The sequence below is a fragment of the Salminus brasiliensis genome, chromosome 12 (genome assembly GCF_030463535.1).
Source record: "Salminus brasiliensis chromosome 12, fSalBra1.hap2, whole genome shotgun sequence".
NCBI lineage: Eukaryota > Metazoa > Chordata > Actinopteri > Characiformes > Bryconidae > Salminus > Salminus brasiliensis.
This window is the reverse complement of record NC_132889.1, coordinates 36,407,284-36,424,126: the sequence shown is the minus strand read 5'-3', so window position 1 is coordinate 36,424,126 and position 16,843 is coordinate 36,407,284. Positions and strand designations below refer to the sequence as shown.

The window sequence follows — 16,843 nt, the reverse complement described above, 5'->3', positions numbered from 1 at the left end:
CGTCCCAGTCACACACACTGCCACTCGCACCCTTCCAGTCACACACACTGCCTCTCCCGCCTTCCCAGTCACACACACTGCCACTCCCACCGTCCCAGTCACACACACTGCCACTCGCACCCTCCCAGTCACACACACTGCCACTCCCACCCTCCCAGTCACACACACTGCCACTCCCACCCTCCCAGTCACACACACTGCCACTCCCACCGTCCCAGTCACACACACTGCCACTCCCACCCTCCCAGCCACACACACTGCCACTCCCATCCTCCCAGCCACACACACTGCCACTCGCACCCTCCCAGCCACACACACTGCCACTCGCACCCTCCCAGTCACACACTGCCACTCCCACCGTCCCAGTCACACACACTGCCACTCCCACCCTCCCAGTCACACACACTGCCATGGTCCTACAACTTAGGCCTACTGGAAGCCGTCCAGCCACATCATCCTAACCACTGTGGATGTCCCCAGTGTGTCCCTATCTCCCCCACCCTGTCCTACACTACTGTAGCTTCACCTAAACAGAATTCATTCATTTTACTTTTTAAATATTTTATTAATATATGGTCGCTGTCATGCACAAACCTTGTATCTTCAAAACGTCAGCTCTACAGGAGAGGGAAGTCTCAACTTTCAATGGAAGACAATGGAAAAAGAGTTGTATTATATTTTATTAATATTTATTATTATTATTAGATATTATTTTAGTCATTTTGGAGCATTTCTATTGGTCCGTTGATCACAAAGTTTTAACAACTGTCAGATTTACTTTTTGCCAAAATGCTGGATACACTTAAAGCCCCAGAGCAGGTCTAGACCTTTTAGGCCTATAACTGAAGTGTCTTTGTAACATTTTATAAAGAACTAGATGTTTATGAAAATGTATATATTTTATTTAATTACATTACATTATATTACATATTACATTATATTATTACATCAATTTCACACAGGATGCAATAGCACTGTAGCTCCATCTTGTGGTAGATCAGGTGCTCTGCATGTTCCTGCACATAGGCCTTACTTCATGTTCAAAGATGCAGAGGACCAGAATGTGTTTTCTTCTAAAAATGTATATATAATTATTATTATTTTTTAATCCTTTAATATACATGGACAAAAGTATTGGGACACCTGTTTATTAACTGCTTCTTCTGAAATTTAAGGGTGTTAAAAAAGAGCTGATCCTGCTTCTGTTGGAGTAACCATCTCTACTGTCCAGGGAAGAAGACTTTCTACTAGATGTTGAAGAAGCATTGCTGTGAGGATTTGATTGCATTCAGTGACCAGAGCTGCGTTAGTGAGGTCAGGATGTTGGATGAACATTACCCCACCTCATCATCCCCAACTCGTATAAACTGGTGGAGCAATTCTCTGGGAATAGAAGTTTGTAAAAACACATATGGCCCTCCGGCGGAAGAGTATAGGAAGGTGTGTGTGCTGAGGTGTGTGTTCGGGTGTGTAGACCGCTCAGGTGTTGTAAACAGCACCATGTATGTAAATGAGGGTACAGTGCAGGAGTGAGTAAAGGTTAAGGGTTAAATATTAACTCTGCTGTTAGCGCTCAGGAACACACACACAAGGAAGAATAGCAACACACACACACACACACACACACACACACACATACACAGCTTGTCTAGTCCCTATAGAAAAGCATTGCCAACAGAATAGGACTCTCTGGAGCAAATCAACATGAACCTATTGGCACCATGCCACCCAATGCCAGACATGGGCATGGGGTATAAAGCCCCCCAGCAGCATTGAGCTGTGGAGCAGTGAAAGAACTGTGTTATCTGGTGCTCCACCCAATACATTGGGATGGGATGAGGTGGGGTGCTGATCATCCAACATCCTGACCTCACAAACGCTCTTGTCACTGAATGCAATCAAATCCTCACAGCAACGCTCCTCCAAAATCTGAGATGGAGAGAGTAACCCAGACAAAAACAATGACCTGGTGTCCCAATATTTTTGTCCATATAGTGTATCTCTAGCCTAATGGACTAGGCCTAGTTTTTTTATGTTGTGCATTTGGTCCCCACAATGACTGAAATACAAGTCTGCATGAACACCTGCATGTGATCACGTAGTCAAAGTTCAGGGAGGTTGGCTAGCGTGCGCACTCATGCCTTCACCCATGCCAACCCAGCTCTCCGTCCACCTGCTGCACTCCAGCCCACTTCACTCCAGGCCGCTGCACTCCAGCCCACTGCACTCCACCAAATATAAACTTTATCACATAAGGCGGTGGGACGGCCTGGCGGGGAGGAGCCTGCTGGCAGACGGCAGGACAGACTGAAGGACAAACAGGCAGAGGAGAAAGAGAAAGTGGACTGGAAGTCGACCACTAAAGCAAAGATCCGGACAGTCCCACCTGATCTTCCGTGAGGAGGAAAGTGTGAGTGTCTCTGTTTCTTTACTGCAGCGTTTCTCAGAGTAGCGCAGGAACACAGTCGCAATATTTCCTTCCTCAAAAGAAACATGACACATGACCCCCACCGAGGAGCTTGTTTTTCTCCTGTGTGACAAAGCTAATATTACACCAAACCCAACCGCACAGACTTTTTACTGCATGCAATGTTAAAATTTCATGCTTTAATAGTTGACCTTTCAGGTCACACAGTAACCTTCTGAATGAAGGACGGTGTTGATTAGGCAGCCTAAAGGAACTCTAGTAGGCCTCTGCCTAAGATTAATGACTTTTCTGTGATGCAAAAGATATTTGCATTTATAAATAAAGCTGCTAATTAAAAAATAAATAAATAAATAAATAAATAAAAAGCTGATATTCACTCCGTTAACAATCATTAGGCCTTTAACTTTGTTAAAAATGTGCAATAAACTCTAATAAAGTACTAATTGGCCCAATATTGTAGACCCTAATGTGTGTGTGTGTGTGCATTTGCACATCTGTGTTCAGCAACGGGTGCTTAAACTTAAAGCAGCTGATTGCATTTGATAGAAGGGATGTCCACAAACTTTTGGACATTGTGTATTTCACTGGGTTTATTAATTAAGGGTTGGTTAAATGGAAGATAACAGTACTGCGACACGCTCGCTGTGCTTAACCTGACTAATATACTAAAACTGACCATATAAATAAATAAAGCAGGGGGAATACGCTCAAGTGTTGTTTATTGTCTGGCCTGCAGAAGGATGGCTGCGTCTGCTTCGTCCATGGTGGCACGGCGGGTCCTCGCTGCTGCATCACATGGCCAGGAAGGAGGAGGTCTGCTGTTTATGACTTTTTATGCAAACTGTGTGTGTGTGCCCTTACTTACACTGACCATGTAGCTAATATCAAAACAACTGTTCTTAAACAATGTGAGAATGACCTTTGTGACTGTGACTGTGTTTTCATACACATGTCATATGCAGGTTATACACAGTCATACGCAGGTCATACGGAAGTATACACAGGTCATACACAGTCATACGCAGGTCATACGCAGGTCATACGCAGGTCATACGCAGGTCATACAGAAGTATACACAGGTCATACACAGTCATACGCAGTCATACGCAGGTCATACAGAAGTATACACAGGTCATACACAGTCATACGCAGTCATACGCAGTCATACGCAGGTCATACGCAGGTCATACGCAGGTCATACGGAAGTATACACAGGTCATACACAGTCATACGCAGTCATACGCAGGTCATACAGAAGTATACACAGGTCATACACAGTCATACGCAGTCATACGCAGGTCATACGGAAGTATACACAGGTCATACACAGTCATATGTAGGTATACACAGGTCATACACAGTCATACGTAGGTCATACACAGGTCATACACAGTCATACGTAGGTCATACACAGGTCATACACAGGTCATACGGAAGTATACACAGGTCATACACAGTCATACGTAGGTATACACAGGTCATACACAGTCATACGTAGGTCATACACAGGTCATACACAGTCATACGTAGGTATACACAGGTCATACACAGTCATACGTAGGTCATACACAGGTCATACACAGTCATACGCAGTCATACACAGGTCATACGGAAGTATACACAGGTCATACACAGTCATACGTAGGTATACACAGGTCATACACAGTCATACGTAGGTCATACACAGGTCATACACAGGTCATACGGAAGTATACACGGTCATTCACAGTCATACGGAAGTATACACGGTCATTCACAGTCATACGGAAGTATACACGGTCATACGCAGGTCATACGGAAGTATACACAGGTCATACACAGTCATACGTAGGTATACACAGGTCATACGCAGTCACACACAGGTCATACGGAAGTATACACAGTCATACGCAGGTAATACACAGTCATACGCAGGTAATACACAGTCATACACAGTCATTCACAAGTCAAACAGTCATGCACGGTTATACACAGTCATGCACGGTCATGAAATGCTTTAGTTTATTTGCAAAGCTTAAAACAAAGACAACACTATGCAGGGGAGGCAAAAATGTTATTGTAATTATTATTGTAATTAATTTAATTCTAGTACCTTTAATTACTTTCATATTTTTTTTCAGTTGTTTAATTTAGTTCAGCTTTATTGTAGCTCACTTTTCTTTTGTTTTAAATTATATTATTTATAATGAAGAAGAATTTACTTTTAAAGTTAATTTATATTTTCACTTTTTATCATTAGATCTCCTGTTTTTGGCCTTGTTTATTTTATTTATTCATTTGTCTCTTATTAACATCGCATTTTCTTGTTTTCCTGCTAATTCAATTTTAATGTCTTCATTTTATAATCTTGTGAGCTTCAATATATTTTGCATATTTTGACCTTTTTATTTCCTTAAATTTGGGCTTACTTATTTGTGTCATTTATTTGTTAGTTTTTTTAATTCATTCTTTATTTTTGTCTCCCAGTAATTTAATCTTAATTTATTCATTTCATTCCCTTTTAATCTTTAATTCTATTGATTGTTGTCTTTTGTAATGTTTGTAATGAGATGTATTACTTTGATTTTAGTTTAAGTTGATTAAATATTGAAATTAAGGGTCATAATCACTTGAGAGGAAATAAATAAAGAGATAATTTTATATGGAATCATCAGTAATAAAAGTTATGTCAGCGTGTGAACTGAATGTAAAAGTAATGTATTAGATTACTATGTAATTAATTAAATAATAACATTAACATTTGATAATAGAAATCGCAATAATAACTGAAGCCTGTAACTAAGTCACAAATTACATCAGCTTACACTACATGACCCCCTTTTTAATCCCACCAGCTACTTTAAGGGGCAATTGAGAACATAGGCACTCATGCTGGATCCAGTGTACACCAGTTCAAAACCAAGATCCAGTTTCTAAGTGAATTAAATGCATCTGCATGTTTCTACTCCATCAGACCCAAACCCTACAGAGGTTTAACCCTCTAGAGGACGTGTCTGAGCTGCAGAAAGCCACGCTTAACGACCAGCAGCAGATTTAATGCACTAGCCAGCTCACAGGTTGTGGAGTCCTGGTGACCTTCAGTGCTAACGGGTTTTCTAAACCATCTGCACACAGCAAAGACCTGGAAGATTCTGACGTACCTGGTGGCCCTGCCCGGTGTGGGCGTATGCATGGTCAATGCATATCTGAAGATGACCGCTCACTCCCATGAGCCACCAGAGTTCGTGCCATATCCACACCTGCGCATTCGCACCAAGGTGAGCACCTGCTTGACCTCCCTCTGTGTGGAGAGCGAATACAGAGGCCGCTACTGTGTTAATCTAAATAAAATGTGTCCAAATATTTTTGGACACCCTCTTCTCGTGAATGCATTCAGCTACTTTAAGCTTTATGTTGCACCCGTTGCTGTTGTCTTGTCTGGTCCCAGTGGAGAAGTATTGCCAAAAGAATAGGACCCTCTGGTGGACTCTCTCAGATAAACCAGATGAACCTATTGGCAACATGCTGCCTAATGATCAGGGGTGGGCTAGAGGGGTATAAAGACCCCCGGCATTGAGCTGTGGAGCAGTGGAGGAACTGCAGTGTTCTCTGGAATGATGGATGGTGATCCAGCCAATACATCTGGGATGGGAAGTTGGGGATGAAGAGGGGTGGTGGTCATCCTGACCTCACTAACGAACTTACTGCTGAATGCAATCAAATCCTCACAGCAATGCTCCTCCAAAAACGTAGTAGAAAGGCCTACTCTCTGAACAGTAGAGACAGTCCAGGCAGGATAATGAACGTTAGATGACAGATGTCCCAATACTTTTGTCCATTTAGTATGTGTGTGTATATATATATATATATATATATATATATATATATATATATATATATATATATATATATATATATATATATATAGAAAGATCAAAGCTTCTGTGTTGTCCCTCTCTCCTCCTGTCTTACAGCCCTGGCCCTGGGGTGATGGAAACCACTCTCTTTTCCACAACGCTCACACCAACCCCCTGCCCACTGGTTACGAAGGCAGCCACCACTGAGTGCATCGCCCCCTGGTGTCCAGATTTACCTGCGCACCCTAAAACCTGCCCCTACTCTCACTGCTCAGCGGCTCTGAGCCTGAACGGAGAGAGGAGTCGTCAGCTTTGACGCAAATAAAGCAAATTAATTTCTTTTTTTGTAAACATGATGAAGTGCTTAAGTGTTTGACGAAGTCAATAAATAATCAATATATATCATATCAATATCTTACTGCTGTTCTTTTTAAGTGTTAGCTAGCATCATTTATGAACACGGTCACTGCTGTTAGACACCAAGGACAGACCGGCTAAAGACAGGCTAGGCCTACAGTTAATAGACTATTAAGACAATATAGGGGAGGAGCTTTCCAGTGGCAGGCATAGAAGGCCATTCCAGCCACCTATTAAAAAATAATCTCAGAATTTTATGTGTATTATGAAGTAAACAGCTGTAATTACTGTGAGATTTCATTATTTCGCGGCGGTAAGATGCTTTCTTAACATTGTGAGAAATGTATTGTGAGCTATAAGTAAACCAGGCATGCCTAATTTTGCCGGATCGGACCGCCACTGGCTGCAGAGAATCGTCAATGGAGATTTCAGGGCCTGAGTGTCTGCTCATTATCCTGAAAAAGGTTCTGTGGCGTAAAATAAGCATTTCCTCTGAGCCCGCCTGGTAAAGGACTCCAGCCACCCTCAGAGCCTTAAGCCGTAGGCCACACATTTACCAGTGTTGAGATGGGAAAGACACAGGAGGCCCATCAGCATGGCTTCTGACTAACTGAGGCATAGCAATGCTGAGCAGTATGACCTCACACCACTTCCCTTAACAATAGTAAATACAGCCAGGAGACCCAACCTCAGCTTACCTAAGATTACAGCTCCTCCCAGCAGCACAGAGACTTGTTAGCTTTGTGGCTAATTGCAGTCATCAGAGAGCCTGTACCAGAAAATGTCTCTACAAACAAAAATGGAAGAGGACAAAGAGGAAACAGCACTCAGCTGTAGTGCAGAGGCTTTTTTAATTCAGATGTTTCATGAGAACAAAGATTTCAGTCATTTTGGCCTAATTATATTAGAGTATTATTTGTAGATCATCGCCGTCAAGCAAAAAAAAAAAGCCGCATCTTCAAAATCTCTCAACTTTTCAGGAGAAGGAAAAAACCTTCTGAGGTTTTAATGGAAGTCAATGGAAAAATATTTCAGTCCAAGTCATTTCGAAGCATTTCTATTGGTCCGTTCATCACGGAACTGGGAGATAACGTGGAGAACAACTGCCAGATTCACATTATGTCAAAAAGTGAAAAATGGCAAAAATGGAGATATAGCCTTTTTTTGCGGGACGGTGACGACGTAAAGCGCAGCGTTACAGCGGGTGATTTCAGTCGCTTTCTGACACGTCATACATTCAGTTATTCTGTATCTTTCTTTTTTTTTTACAAAACTTACAAATGAAAAATAGAACGTAAACATTACTCTATCCCTGTCATTTCCTTAATTAACATAATAGTACACTGTACAAGGTCACAAACTACTTCAGTATATATAGAGATTTTTTTTTTTTTTAAATGGTACAACAAATCACTAAGTAAATAAAGTAGCTTTTGAAAGCAGCATCAATATATCCTATAGGCCCATACGGAGAAACTCTTTATGAACATGAACGTGTAGACCGGCCATTTCTTTCAAGAAATAAGGATGAAAAACAAAGCAAAAATAAACGGACAGTAGCTAAACTAATGGAATTGGTCATAAAGAAAAATAAATGACCTGATAAACCCATTGGATATCCGTACTGAGCACAGAGGGGGAACAAGTCTGGTCCAAAAATGGAGATGGAACTAAAAAATAATATCCTACGGTTTCCATCGTTCCCAAAAACATCGTCCAGATTGGGCTGTTTTTTCATTCATATCTCAGAACTGATGCCCTGTTCCCCACTCCCTGCCTCAGTGCTTAACTGGCACTTTGGAAGGGGACGGTGAGAATGGTCCTCCACACACCCCATCCTTCTCCTTCTCTTCGCTTGCTGGTACTGAACAGTTATAGCGAATATGACACGAAATACCGACCAACAGTACATTAACAGCTCATCAGATTTGCTGGCATGTTAGATCCATAAAGGCATGGAAAATCAGTCATAATGCCGTATCGGGCCGCATCGGGCCGCATCGGGCCACACTTCGAATTTCTGTTATCCAATCAAAGCTTCCGATTGTCTGAAAGCTTTCCCGTCATAATTACTGCATGTTAGTCGTAACGCTAGACTTGGTTATTATCAGTTAGAGAGTCATGGTTAGCTTTGCTCCTCCGATTTCCTTTGAAAGTCCGGACTTTCTAGATTGTCCCATGATCCCACGTCAGCAGCATCAGCTCAGCGCCACAGTGACCAATCCAAGCAGGTCCTGGCGCAGGCTCTCGCTACTGTCCACCTCCCTGGCCAGTCGGAGGAAGCAGTCGGCAGACAGGGATGGAGGCAACATGAAAGTCTGGGCCTCTCGAGGCCGCAGCAGCATTGACAGGCAGGCCCGGCCCAAGCCGGAGTAGCAGTAACGCTGAGAGAACGAGTAGGCCTGTGGGAGGAGGTACCGCAAAGAGCCGACGGCAGCCTCCCCCTCCGCCGAAGACTTCTCAGGAGCCGTCTTGGACGACCGCGCTGACGACTCGGTTAAACGTCCACACACAGACCCCAGGTCAGGCTTGGTCTTTTTAGCCTGGTCCTCTGGCGCACTCGGTTTAGCCGGACTTGGAGGACGAGCAGGAGGAGGAGAGGCCACAGATGAAAGCAGAGATACACAGAGGTCCTCGGCTTCCTTCTGTAAAGCAGGAACCAGAAACCTACTGGCCCCGATCATCACCTCAGCCAAGGGACTTTTCTGAAAAGCCCCGAGGTATTTCAGGCCTCCAGAAGCCAAGGAGGTCAAAACAAGACAACGTCCAGCATCGCGGTCAACGCCAGAGTTCTTCATCCGGCAGCCGTGAAGATAATGAAGGACAGGAAGCAGCATCCCTCCGCTCACGTCTCCGATGGGAATGGAATCGGACTTGCGGGCTTCATCGAACCCACCCCTCAGCAAAGCGCGGAAGTACTCCGACCCAACATCTTCCACGCCCTCATCGCCAGCAACTGCCTCTCGGTTAGCTGGGAGCAGAGTCCCATCGTCCAGGAGAAAGCTGAGGTTGTGGGCTGATGCTTGGTAAGGACAGGGGATCTGGGAGACCTGGGAACAATCGCTGGACTCTCGTTCTACAGTCGGGGGACCTTGGATCGGACTCACTGGTACCTCCACTGCAGCATCTACTCCATTCTTTCTTCTCTCCAGTTCCACTCTGGAAGCCGCCAGTATGCTAGAGAGGCAGCCGATCAGAAGGGAGATGTACAGGGTATGCAGCTTGGAGATGGACACCTGTTCAGGTGCACACAGCCAAGCTGAGAGGAATGTTCTGCACTTATCAGGGTGGCTGCTTTCATCTTCACCGAGATGCAGCCAGCTGAGAGGTTCAAGAGCGAACGCCAAGCCTCCGCTATCCAAGAGGAGCTTCTTCAGAAGAACTCTGTTACTGCAGAAGAGAAGCAATGGATGTGAGGACCATGATCACATAGTGGACCCCTTTAGAGCCAAATGTAGCACATGCAAACATGCCAATTAATTAATGGATGATCCTGAATAATATATCATAAATTAAATATATAATAAATAATTCATTAATAATTTCAGATATGCCCTGTCGACCCCCTGGTGGATTATCTGTGCGCTGCAGCTTTGAGCCGCAGATTTGAGAAGTTTGCAACTTAAAAGAGGCAGCTCAGACCCCGTTTACACTGCTCAGCTCATGTGACCAGTATCTGGACTGTATACTGGTAAGATTTTAGCCACATGCAGTTAAATAAAACCCCACTGGGGAGTCAAATGAGTCTCTGGTTAGTCAGACTGAAATCTGATTGCTGTGTGGGAAGGAATACGCAAATTTGCATGTAGCAACTGAAGTATCGTTGTGCTGGGTGGAGTTTTGGCTGTGTTGGATGGAGTTTTGGCTATAATGGGAGGGGGTTTGGCTGTGCTGGGAGGGGTTTTTGGTTGAAATGGGAGGGGCTTTGGTTGAGCTGGGTGGGTTTTTGGCTATAATGGGAGGGGTTTGGGCTGTGCTAGGAGGGGGTTTTGGATGTAATTGGAGGGCGTTTGGCTGTGCTGGGAGGGGCTTTGGCTGAGCTGGGAGGGGGTTTTGGTTGTAATAGGAGGTGGTTTGTCCGCGCTGGGAGGGGATTTGGCTAAGCTGGAAGGGGGTTTTGGTTGTGGTCTGTGCTGGGTGGGGTTTTGGCTATAATGGGAGGGGGTTTGGCTGACATGGGAGGGGTTTGGGTTGTTTGGGTTGTTCTGGGAAGGGTTTTAATAAATAAAAATAAATAAATAAATAAATAATAATAAGGTCCAGATGTATCAAATATGATACAAAATTCACGTAGGTGTAAGTGTTATTTAATTTGGGTCAAATAAACACTTAACACTTTGGTCTTGTATAAAACACTTGATTTAAGAACTGCACTGCAGTAAGTTAGCCTCCGAACTGGGGCCTAAAAACCCAGACACTACCAACACCTCAAACAAGCACTGGACAGCTGGACATACCTGGTTATCAAAGGTAAGGAGAGCACGCAGTACAGCTTGTCAGATTCTGAGCCTGAGAGAAAGATATGACTGAGCACTCCAGAGCCAAATCCAGTCTCGCTCTGGACGCGCACATTGGTCAACAGCCCCTGACCTACAAGAAAAGGAATTTGCAATTTGGTAAACAATTCAATATTTCACCTTTTATACTTTCAACTCTTTAAGTAGAATGATAAATTACATACAATTAAAAATGATAATTACGTCAGACCCAGATTAGGTCTAAGACTAAACTAGAAAACTTCTCAACTGCCACAGCAGCTTAGTCCAAGACTTTTGACCCCACTTTTGAAAACTGACCCCCAATTTTTAAGACAATGATGACTGGTTTTCCTTTCTTGCCATAGACAGACTGGGCCCAATTCCCCTTTGTGCCATTAAGAACATCTTAAAGCAGCAGTATGCAGAATCTTGCTTTAAAATAGCAAATAAAATTAGTATAAAATCATCTACCGCATCAGTCCATATGCTTCTTTCACTTTCAGTGACTGTTCTGTCTCCCTCAGCTTGTCCAGAAATGCCTATGTAAAGCATGTCCTTTAGAAGTGGCTCAAAGAGCGAATCCCACTTCCCAACTGCAGGGGGAGCCCAAGAGCAACAAGTACCAATTTTTGCATATAGCTGCTTTAAAGCTGGTCTTTTAAAGTAAAATTGATACATAACATTGCTTAAAAGTTTAGAGAGAGTGTTTATGGTTGTGCTTGTTCTACCATTTAACACTGATCTTTGTGTTGGGACAAAACTATTGGGACACCTGCTCATTCACCGTTTCTTCTGAAATTTCTGTTGAAGTAACTGTCGCACTGTCCAGGGATGGAGGCTTTCTACTAGATTCTGCATTATTGCTGTGACGATCTGATTGCATTGAGCAACAAGAACATTGGATGGAGCACCATGAGTTCAGGAGGTGAATGCTGGGGGGGCTTTATACCCCTCTAGCCCACACCTGGTATTAGGCAGCATTGTGCCAATAGGTTTATGCTTATCTGCACCAGAGTGTCCTATTCTATTGGCAGTACTTCTCTAAAGGGATTGAACAAGCTCTGTGTGTGTGTGTGTGCATTTGCACATCTGTGTCAGCAATGGGAGTAACTTAAAGGAGCTGAATGCATTCATTAGACAAGGTGTCCACAAACATTTGGACAATAGATGTACTATGATCATAAGCACATGAAATACAAACCTAGCTGTCTGACTTTGGCCTTCACTCGGTCAGATTGTCTCTCCATTCTCCTTCCGTCCCTCCCTCGCACCGCCTCTCTGAGGCACAGCCTGTGTCGGATCAGAGCCACAGCCCCGGTTCGAATGAGAGCCTGCAGGCAGTTGGGATTACAGCTGAGCCTTCCCAGCATGCGGAAACACCGGCTGCTTGGGTCCTGGTGGTGGGTGAGGTAGTACAGCAGGCCGGAGATCACTGGGGCGTTTATGAGCACACCACTGGGGTCTGTGGAGTGAGAGAAGCGGGACAGCAGCAGCAGGATCGGGGATTCTGGGGTCCAGGGCTCAGGGTGGTATGGGTGCTGATAGATCGGGGTCTTTGGCAAAACCGGGGGGGCTTCCAAAGATACCAGACTGGAGCGAGAGGTTGTGGAGGAGGAAGAGGAAATAGAAGAGCAGGAAGAGGACGAATTTGTGCGGAGACGCTTTCTGGGAGGGGACGAGACTTTAATGGGACATATGAGGGGGACTGGAGGTTTGGGCTGCGGAGTCGAGGTGCAGGTGGGCAGTAAAGAGGAAGGGGATGTGGGGGAGGTTTTATTCTGCACCGGCGTTACTGGGAGAGGAGAACCGGAGGAAGAAAGACGGCAGGGTTTGGGCCTGGGGGACGAGTGAGGTTTCAGTAGAGCTGGGGAAGCTGGTGCATCATGAAGAGGAGTAAGACCTGATGATGACGAGCAGTAGGAGGATGCTGGAGAGCAGGAGGGATGAGGGGTGCCCATATCTCCATCTGTCCCACAGGGGGACTCCATCAGCTCCCCTTCTGAGGAGATCAAACCTTCGGACACCAGCCAGGACCTGGAAAGAGACAGGAAAGAGGTCAAGTAAAAAAATATATATATATATATATATTTGTTGGAGGTGGACCTCAGTGACAAGAACATGTCCTAGGGCTCACCTGAGGCTGAGGAAGCTGGAGGAGCCCTGCTCCCGCCCCATCTCCTCCTTTCTGCTCCCCTCAGGAGGTGGAAAATCAAACGAATCAAAGCAGGACGTCATCAGATCAGAGCTAGAACCCAAGGACAGGCTGCCGTCCATCTTGCCCGCACTGAGCTCCTCTCCTTTGGCCAGATCCACCAGCCGCTGGACCAGAAGCGGTACCAGGCCCAGCTCCTGCAGCTGCTCCAGAGCCGCCTCATCGTAGACGAAGTCCACACAAGCCAGAATGGCCAGTCGAGTGAACGGGTGGTTTTGATGGGCGGCCAGGAAGCCAATCAGCACCTCCAGCCCGCCGCTCTCTTTCACCTTAACCCGGTTGACGGCCTCTTTGCAGCAGAGGCACAGAGCTTTGAAGAAGACCCCTGACCTTAAGGGGTCTTTTTTAACTTCCTCTGCAAACTTCGGAATGACACCCAGGGAGCCCACCAGGGGACGCAAGCAGCCTTGGGAACACAAGTTGGCCAGTGTTTTTAAAGCCAGCTCCTCCAGAGGTGTCCCTCCATCTCCTGAAGCCAGGAGCCCGAGCTGAGCCATTGCCCCGGACACGGACATCTCTCGGGCACATTCGGCACCGCAGCCCCGGGTCAGCTCGTGCAGCGCGCGGAGGGATGCCCGCCTCAGGCCTGCGGGGTACTCCGGAGCGATGAAGAGCGCCAGGGCCGACAGGGCTCCTTGGGACAGCAGCGAGAGGCGATTGGTCGGGGTGTCCGACAGGTAGAGTAGAGCACGGGCGGCGGACTGAGCGCGCTCCAGTGTGGGGCAGGAGGGCAGCGGAGCTGGGGGGAGGGCAGAGGGAGAGGAGGGAGGCGAGGAAGGTGAGGGACAGGATGGAGAGTTGGAGAGAGCCAGGCAGAGGAGGAGAGGAGTAACACCACCTACAGGACAAAGGGAAAAGTGCAACTCAGTTGTTCATTCTGTGTTTAGTCTATTTAGAGACACTTTGTGGTGCGCACTATCGGTCAAAAGTTTTAGAACACCCCATTCTGTGTTCCCAGAAGGTTTTTTTCTTTCTTTCTTTCTTGACAAGGACCTTCTAACTGGCACTCCACCCGTCAAACCTGCAGCTCCAGGTCTTCTCTTCACAACTGAAACCGAGACCTGGTCCAGTGCTAAGCTGAGCTACGTCAGACCTCCTTCCTGTACGAGACCTTTTCTGTTTCCAGGAGTTTTTGGAAGGTGTGTGAGAGGTGTGTCTGAGGTCTGTGTTAATGAGAGCAGTCTGAATGTGCAGTGGTCAATCATGGTCCGTCTTTATTTTTTATTTTTTTTACTTCCGCAATTTTAGATTACCCAGCCCACTCATTACCCCCACCCCCCCCCCCCACCCTCCATACAAGCAGCAACCAAAAATTGCAAACATGTAAACTTTTAGTTCAGTCTCACACCAACAAATCAAAGTGAAAGGATCGGTTCCATGGATCGGCCTAATTATCAGACACCCGATCCAGCTAATTTAGTTAATATCGGGACAGATATCAGATTCTAATATCGGATCGGTGCATCTAAACTAAAAACATTAATTTTACTGTATACCTTTGTACCATTTCCGAGTTATTACCTGGACTTCAGTATTTATATTTAGTATATTTACTTCAGTCTTCTCTCTTTTTACCTTCTCTGAGCCACCCAGCCCGACCTGCTGGAAGATTGCTTGCTAGAGGTCCCCTCTACCTGCGTCAGACCAGCTGCCGCCTACCAGTCTGACCATCAGTCCCCCCACCCACCACCACCCATACCAGACTGGCGACACACCCTCCTACCACTGCTACCTGTTTAATGACCATGTTAAAACCTGGGGGGACTCTTAACTATCTGCCACTATTAATATCACCACTATTAACTATCTGCTGTATCTGGTTTGGAATTTTTTTTTTTATCAATAATTAATAAATAGTTCTGATCAGAGGAGGACGGGTCGGGTCCCCCTTGTGAGTCTTGGTTCCTCCCAAGGTTTCTTCCTCCAGCTCTGAGGGAGGTTCTCCTTGCCACTGTCGCCGTTGTTGGCTGCTCACTGGGGGTCTTTGATCCTTCATGTCTTCTTATGTTATTTCTTTTTTTTTCGCTCTTTTATTAATTACTAATTATGTAAAGCTCTACAAATAAAAACTTGACTTCAGTCATTACACATATAAAACTGGGGGTGTTCTGAAACTTTTGACCGGTAGCGTATATATTTTGCATCCATACCTCAAACAAACCATGAAAGAGCTTTTTCAGAGAGTGCTGGTGCACTTAATCTTGAACTGCACTAACAGAGAAAGGCCGCCTCCCTGATGATAAGCTAAGCCATCGCTGTAACGCGGCACCTACTAAAGCGAGGAGGGCACCTGACCTGCAGAGTGAACCTGCGCAGAGCCCTCTGGGTCCATGGCGAGATTTCCTAAAGCACGGGCTGCTCGATTCTCCACCGTCTCCACGGAGGCGTGTCTCTTCAGGACTTCCACTGCGAATAAACAGCACCACAGCGTGAGCTGATGCTTCATACAGACACGGTGAGGCTGAAGTGCTGCAGGACAGAGGAAGAACTGACTCTGAAGGACTCACCTACGACAGAAACGCCGTCCAGCTTCCTCACCTGAGAGGGGAGCACAAACATGAAGCATGTCTGGTAAAGCTTTGGCAAATTAGAAACTACCCCCCCCCTTAAAATATTGTGGATATAAATTAATAGTAGTTATTAATAATCAATCACTTTGATTTTTTCCTATATAATAATAATGTCACATGCTGGCCATCAATGGCATGCTATAATTGGCTGGCGGGCTGGCCAGAGGTCTTCAGAGACTTCAAATAGCTGGAAATCAGCAGGGAAAGCTGAAGCTTATTGTATGCAGCTAAATTCTCAAAGACCTGGAAATCTGCCTTTACCACCAGTCCAATTAGAGCCAGTTTTCACCCAAAAAGGGGCGGGGCACTGCGCAAGGGCACAGTACCTGGATTGGCTGCTCTCATTTATAGCGCACCTTACGCTAAACCCCTCCCCTAAATTTACCCCCTGATTACCCAATCATAACTAACATATAGAAATTGTTAAATATTGAATTCAATAATATAAACCAGATAATATAAACGTTCAGTCCTCCTCTGACGACACCTCCTACCTCCGCTCGAGTCTCCTTTTCAGTGCAGCAGTTGGCCAGGATGCTCAGGGCGAGATCCAAGATCTTCCTGGAGCTTTCAGGCCTGCGCAGGATCTCCAGCAAGGGAGGTAACCCCCCTTTCGCCTGGTACTGTGCGATCCTGCTCCGCCCGCCTTTAATGTGCTGGGTCCGGATGGCCACCAAGGCCTTCCACTGCCCAGCTTTGAGTCTCTTATCGGCCTCTCTTGCACTGGGGGGTTTATTATTATTATCTGCCCCAGTCAGTCCAGTGCTGGGTCTCTCTGCTGAGGAGCTCTGTTTGGTTAACTGGGCCAGGCACCATGAGAGTGAAGACTCCACGCACTCTGAGGAGGCCTCTCTAGCACTGCCTGTACTTTTTGGGTGTTTCCTGTCTCTCCCTACCTGGGCTGCCATGGTCAGCCTGCTGCTCCTGGCCTGTACCCACCCCACTGACCACTCCTTTCTACT

At 45.8% G+C, this 16,843-nt stretch overlaps 2 protein-coding genes across 2 annotated transcripts in view; one reads left to right on the top strand and one right to left on the bottom strand.

Moving 5' to 3' along the window:
• Positions 1-2,175: 2,175 nt before the first annotated feature.
• cox6a2 (cytochrome c oxidase subunit 6A2) lies at positions 2,176-6,671 on the top strand. Its single transcript, XM_072693499.1, has 4 exons — positions 2,176-2,410; positions 3,165-3,241; positions 5,543-5,685; positions 6,382-6,671. The coding sequence occupies exons 2-4, from the start codon at positions 3,169-3,171 to the stop codon at positions 6,469-6,471; spliced, it is 306 nt and encodes a 101-aa protein (XP_072549600.1). The 5' UTR covers positions 2,176-2,410; positions 3,165-3,168; the 3' UTR covers positions 6,472-6,671.
• A 799-nt stretch (positions 6,672-7,470) lies between these two features.
• armc5 (armadillo repeat containing 5) overlaps positions 7,471-16,843 on the bottom strand; it is a 9,967-nt gene continuing 594 nt past the window's right edge. The window contains exons 1-7 of the mRNA XM_072694252.1: positions 16,376-16,843; positions 15,819-15,849; positions 15,607-15,717; positions 13,234-14,149; positions 12,301-13,133; positions 11,079-11,211; positions 7,471-10,011 (exon numbers count right to left, since the gene is read on the bottom strand). The exon at positions 16,376-16,843 is cut by the window's right edge and continues 594 nt beyond it. Coding sequence (XP_072550353.1) covers positions 8,820-10,011; positions 11,079-11,211; positions 12,301-13,133; positions 13,234-14,149; positions 15,607-15,717; positions 15,819-15,849; positions 16,376-16,789 — 3,630 coding nt within the window. The 5' untranslated portion in view covers positions 16,790-16,843 and the 3' untranslated portion in view covers positions 7,471-8,819. The remainder of the gene's footprint in view (positions 10,012-11,078; positions 11,212-12,300; positions 13,134-13,233; positions 14,150-15,606; positions 15,718-15,818; positions 15,850-16,375) is intronic.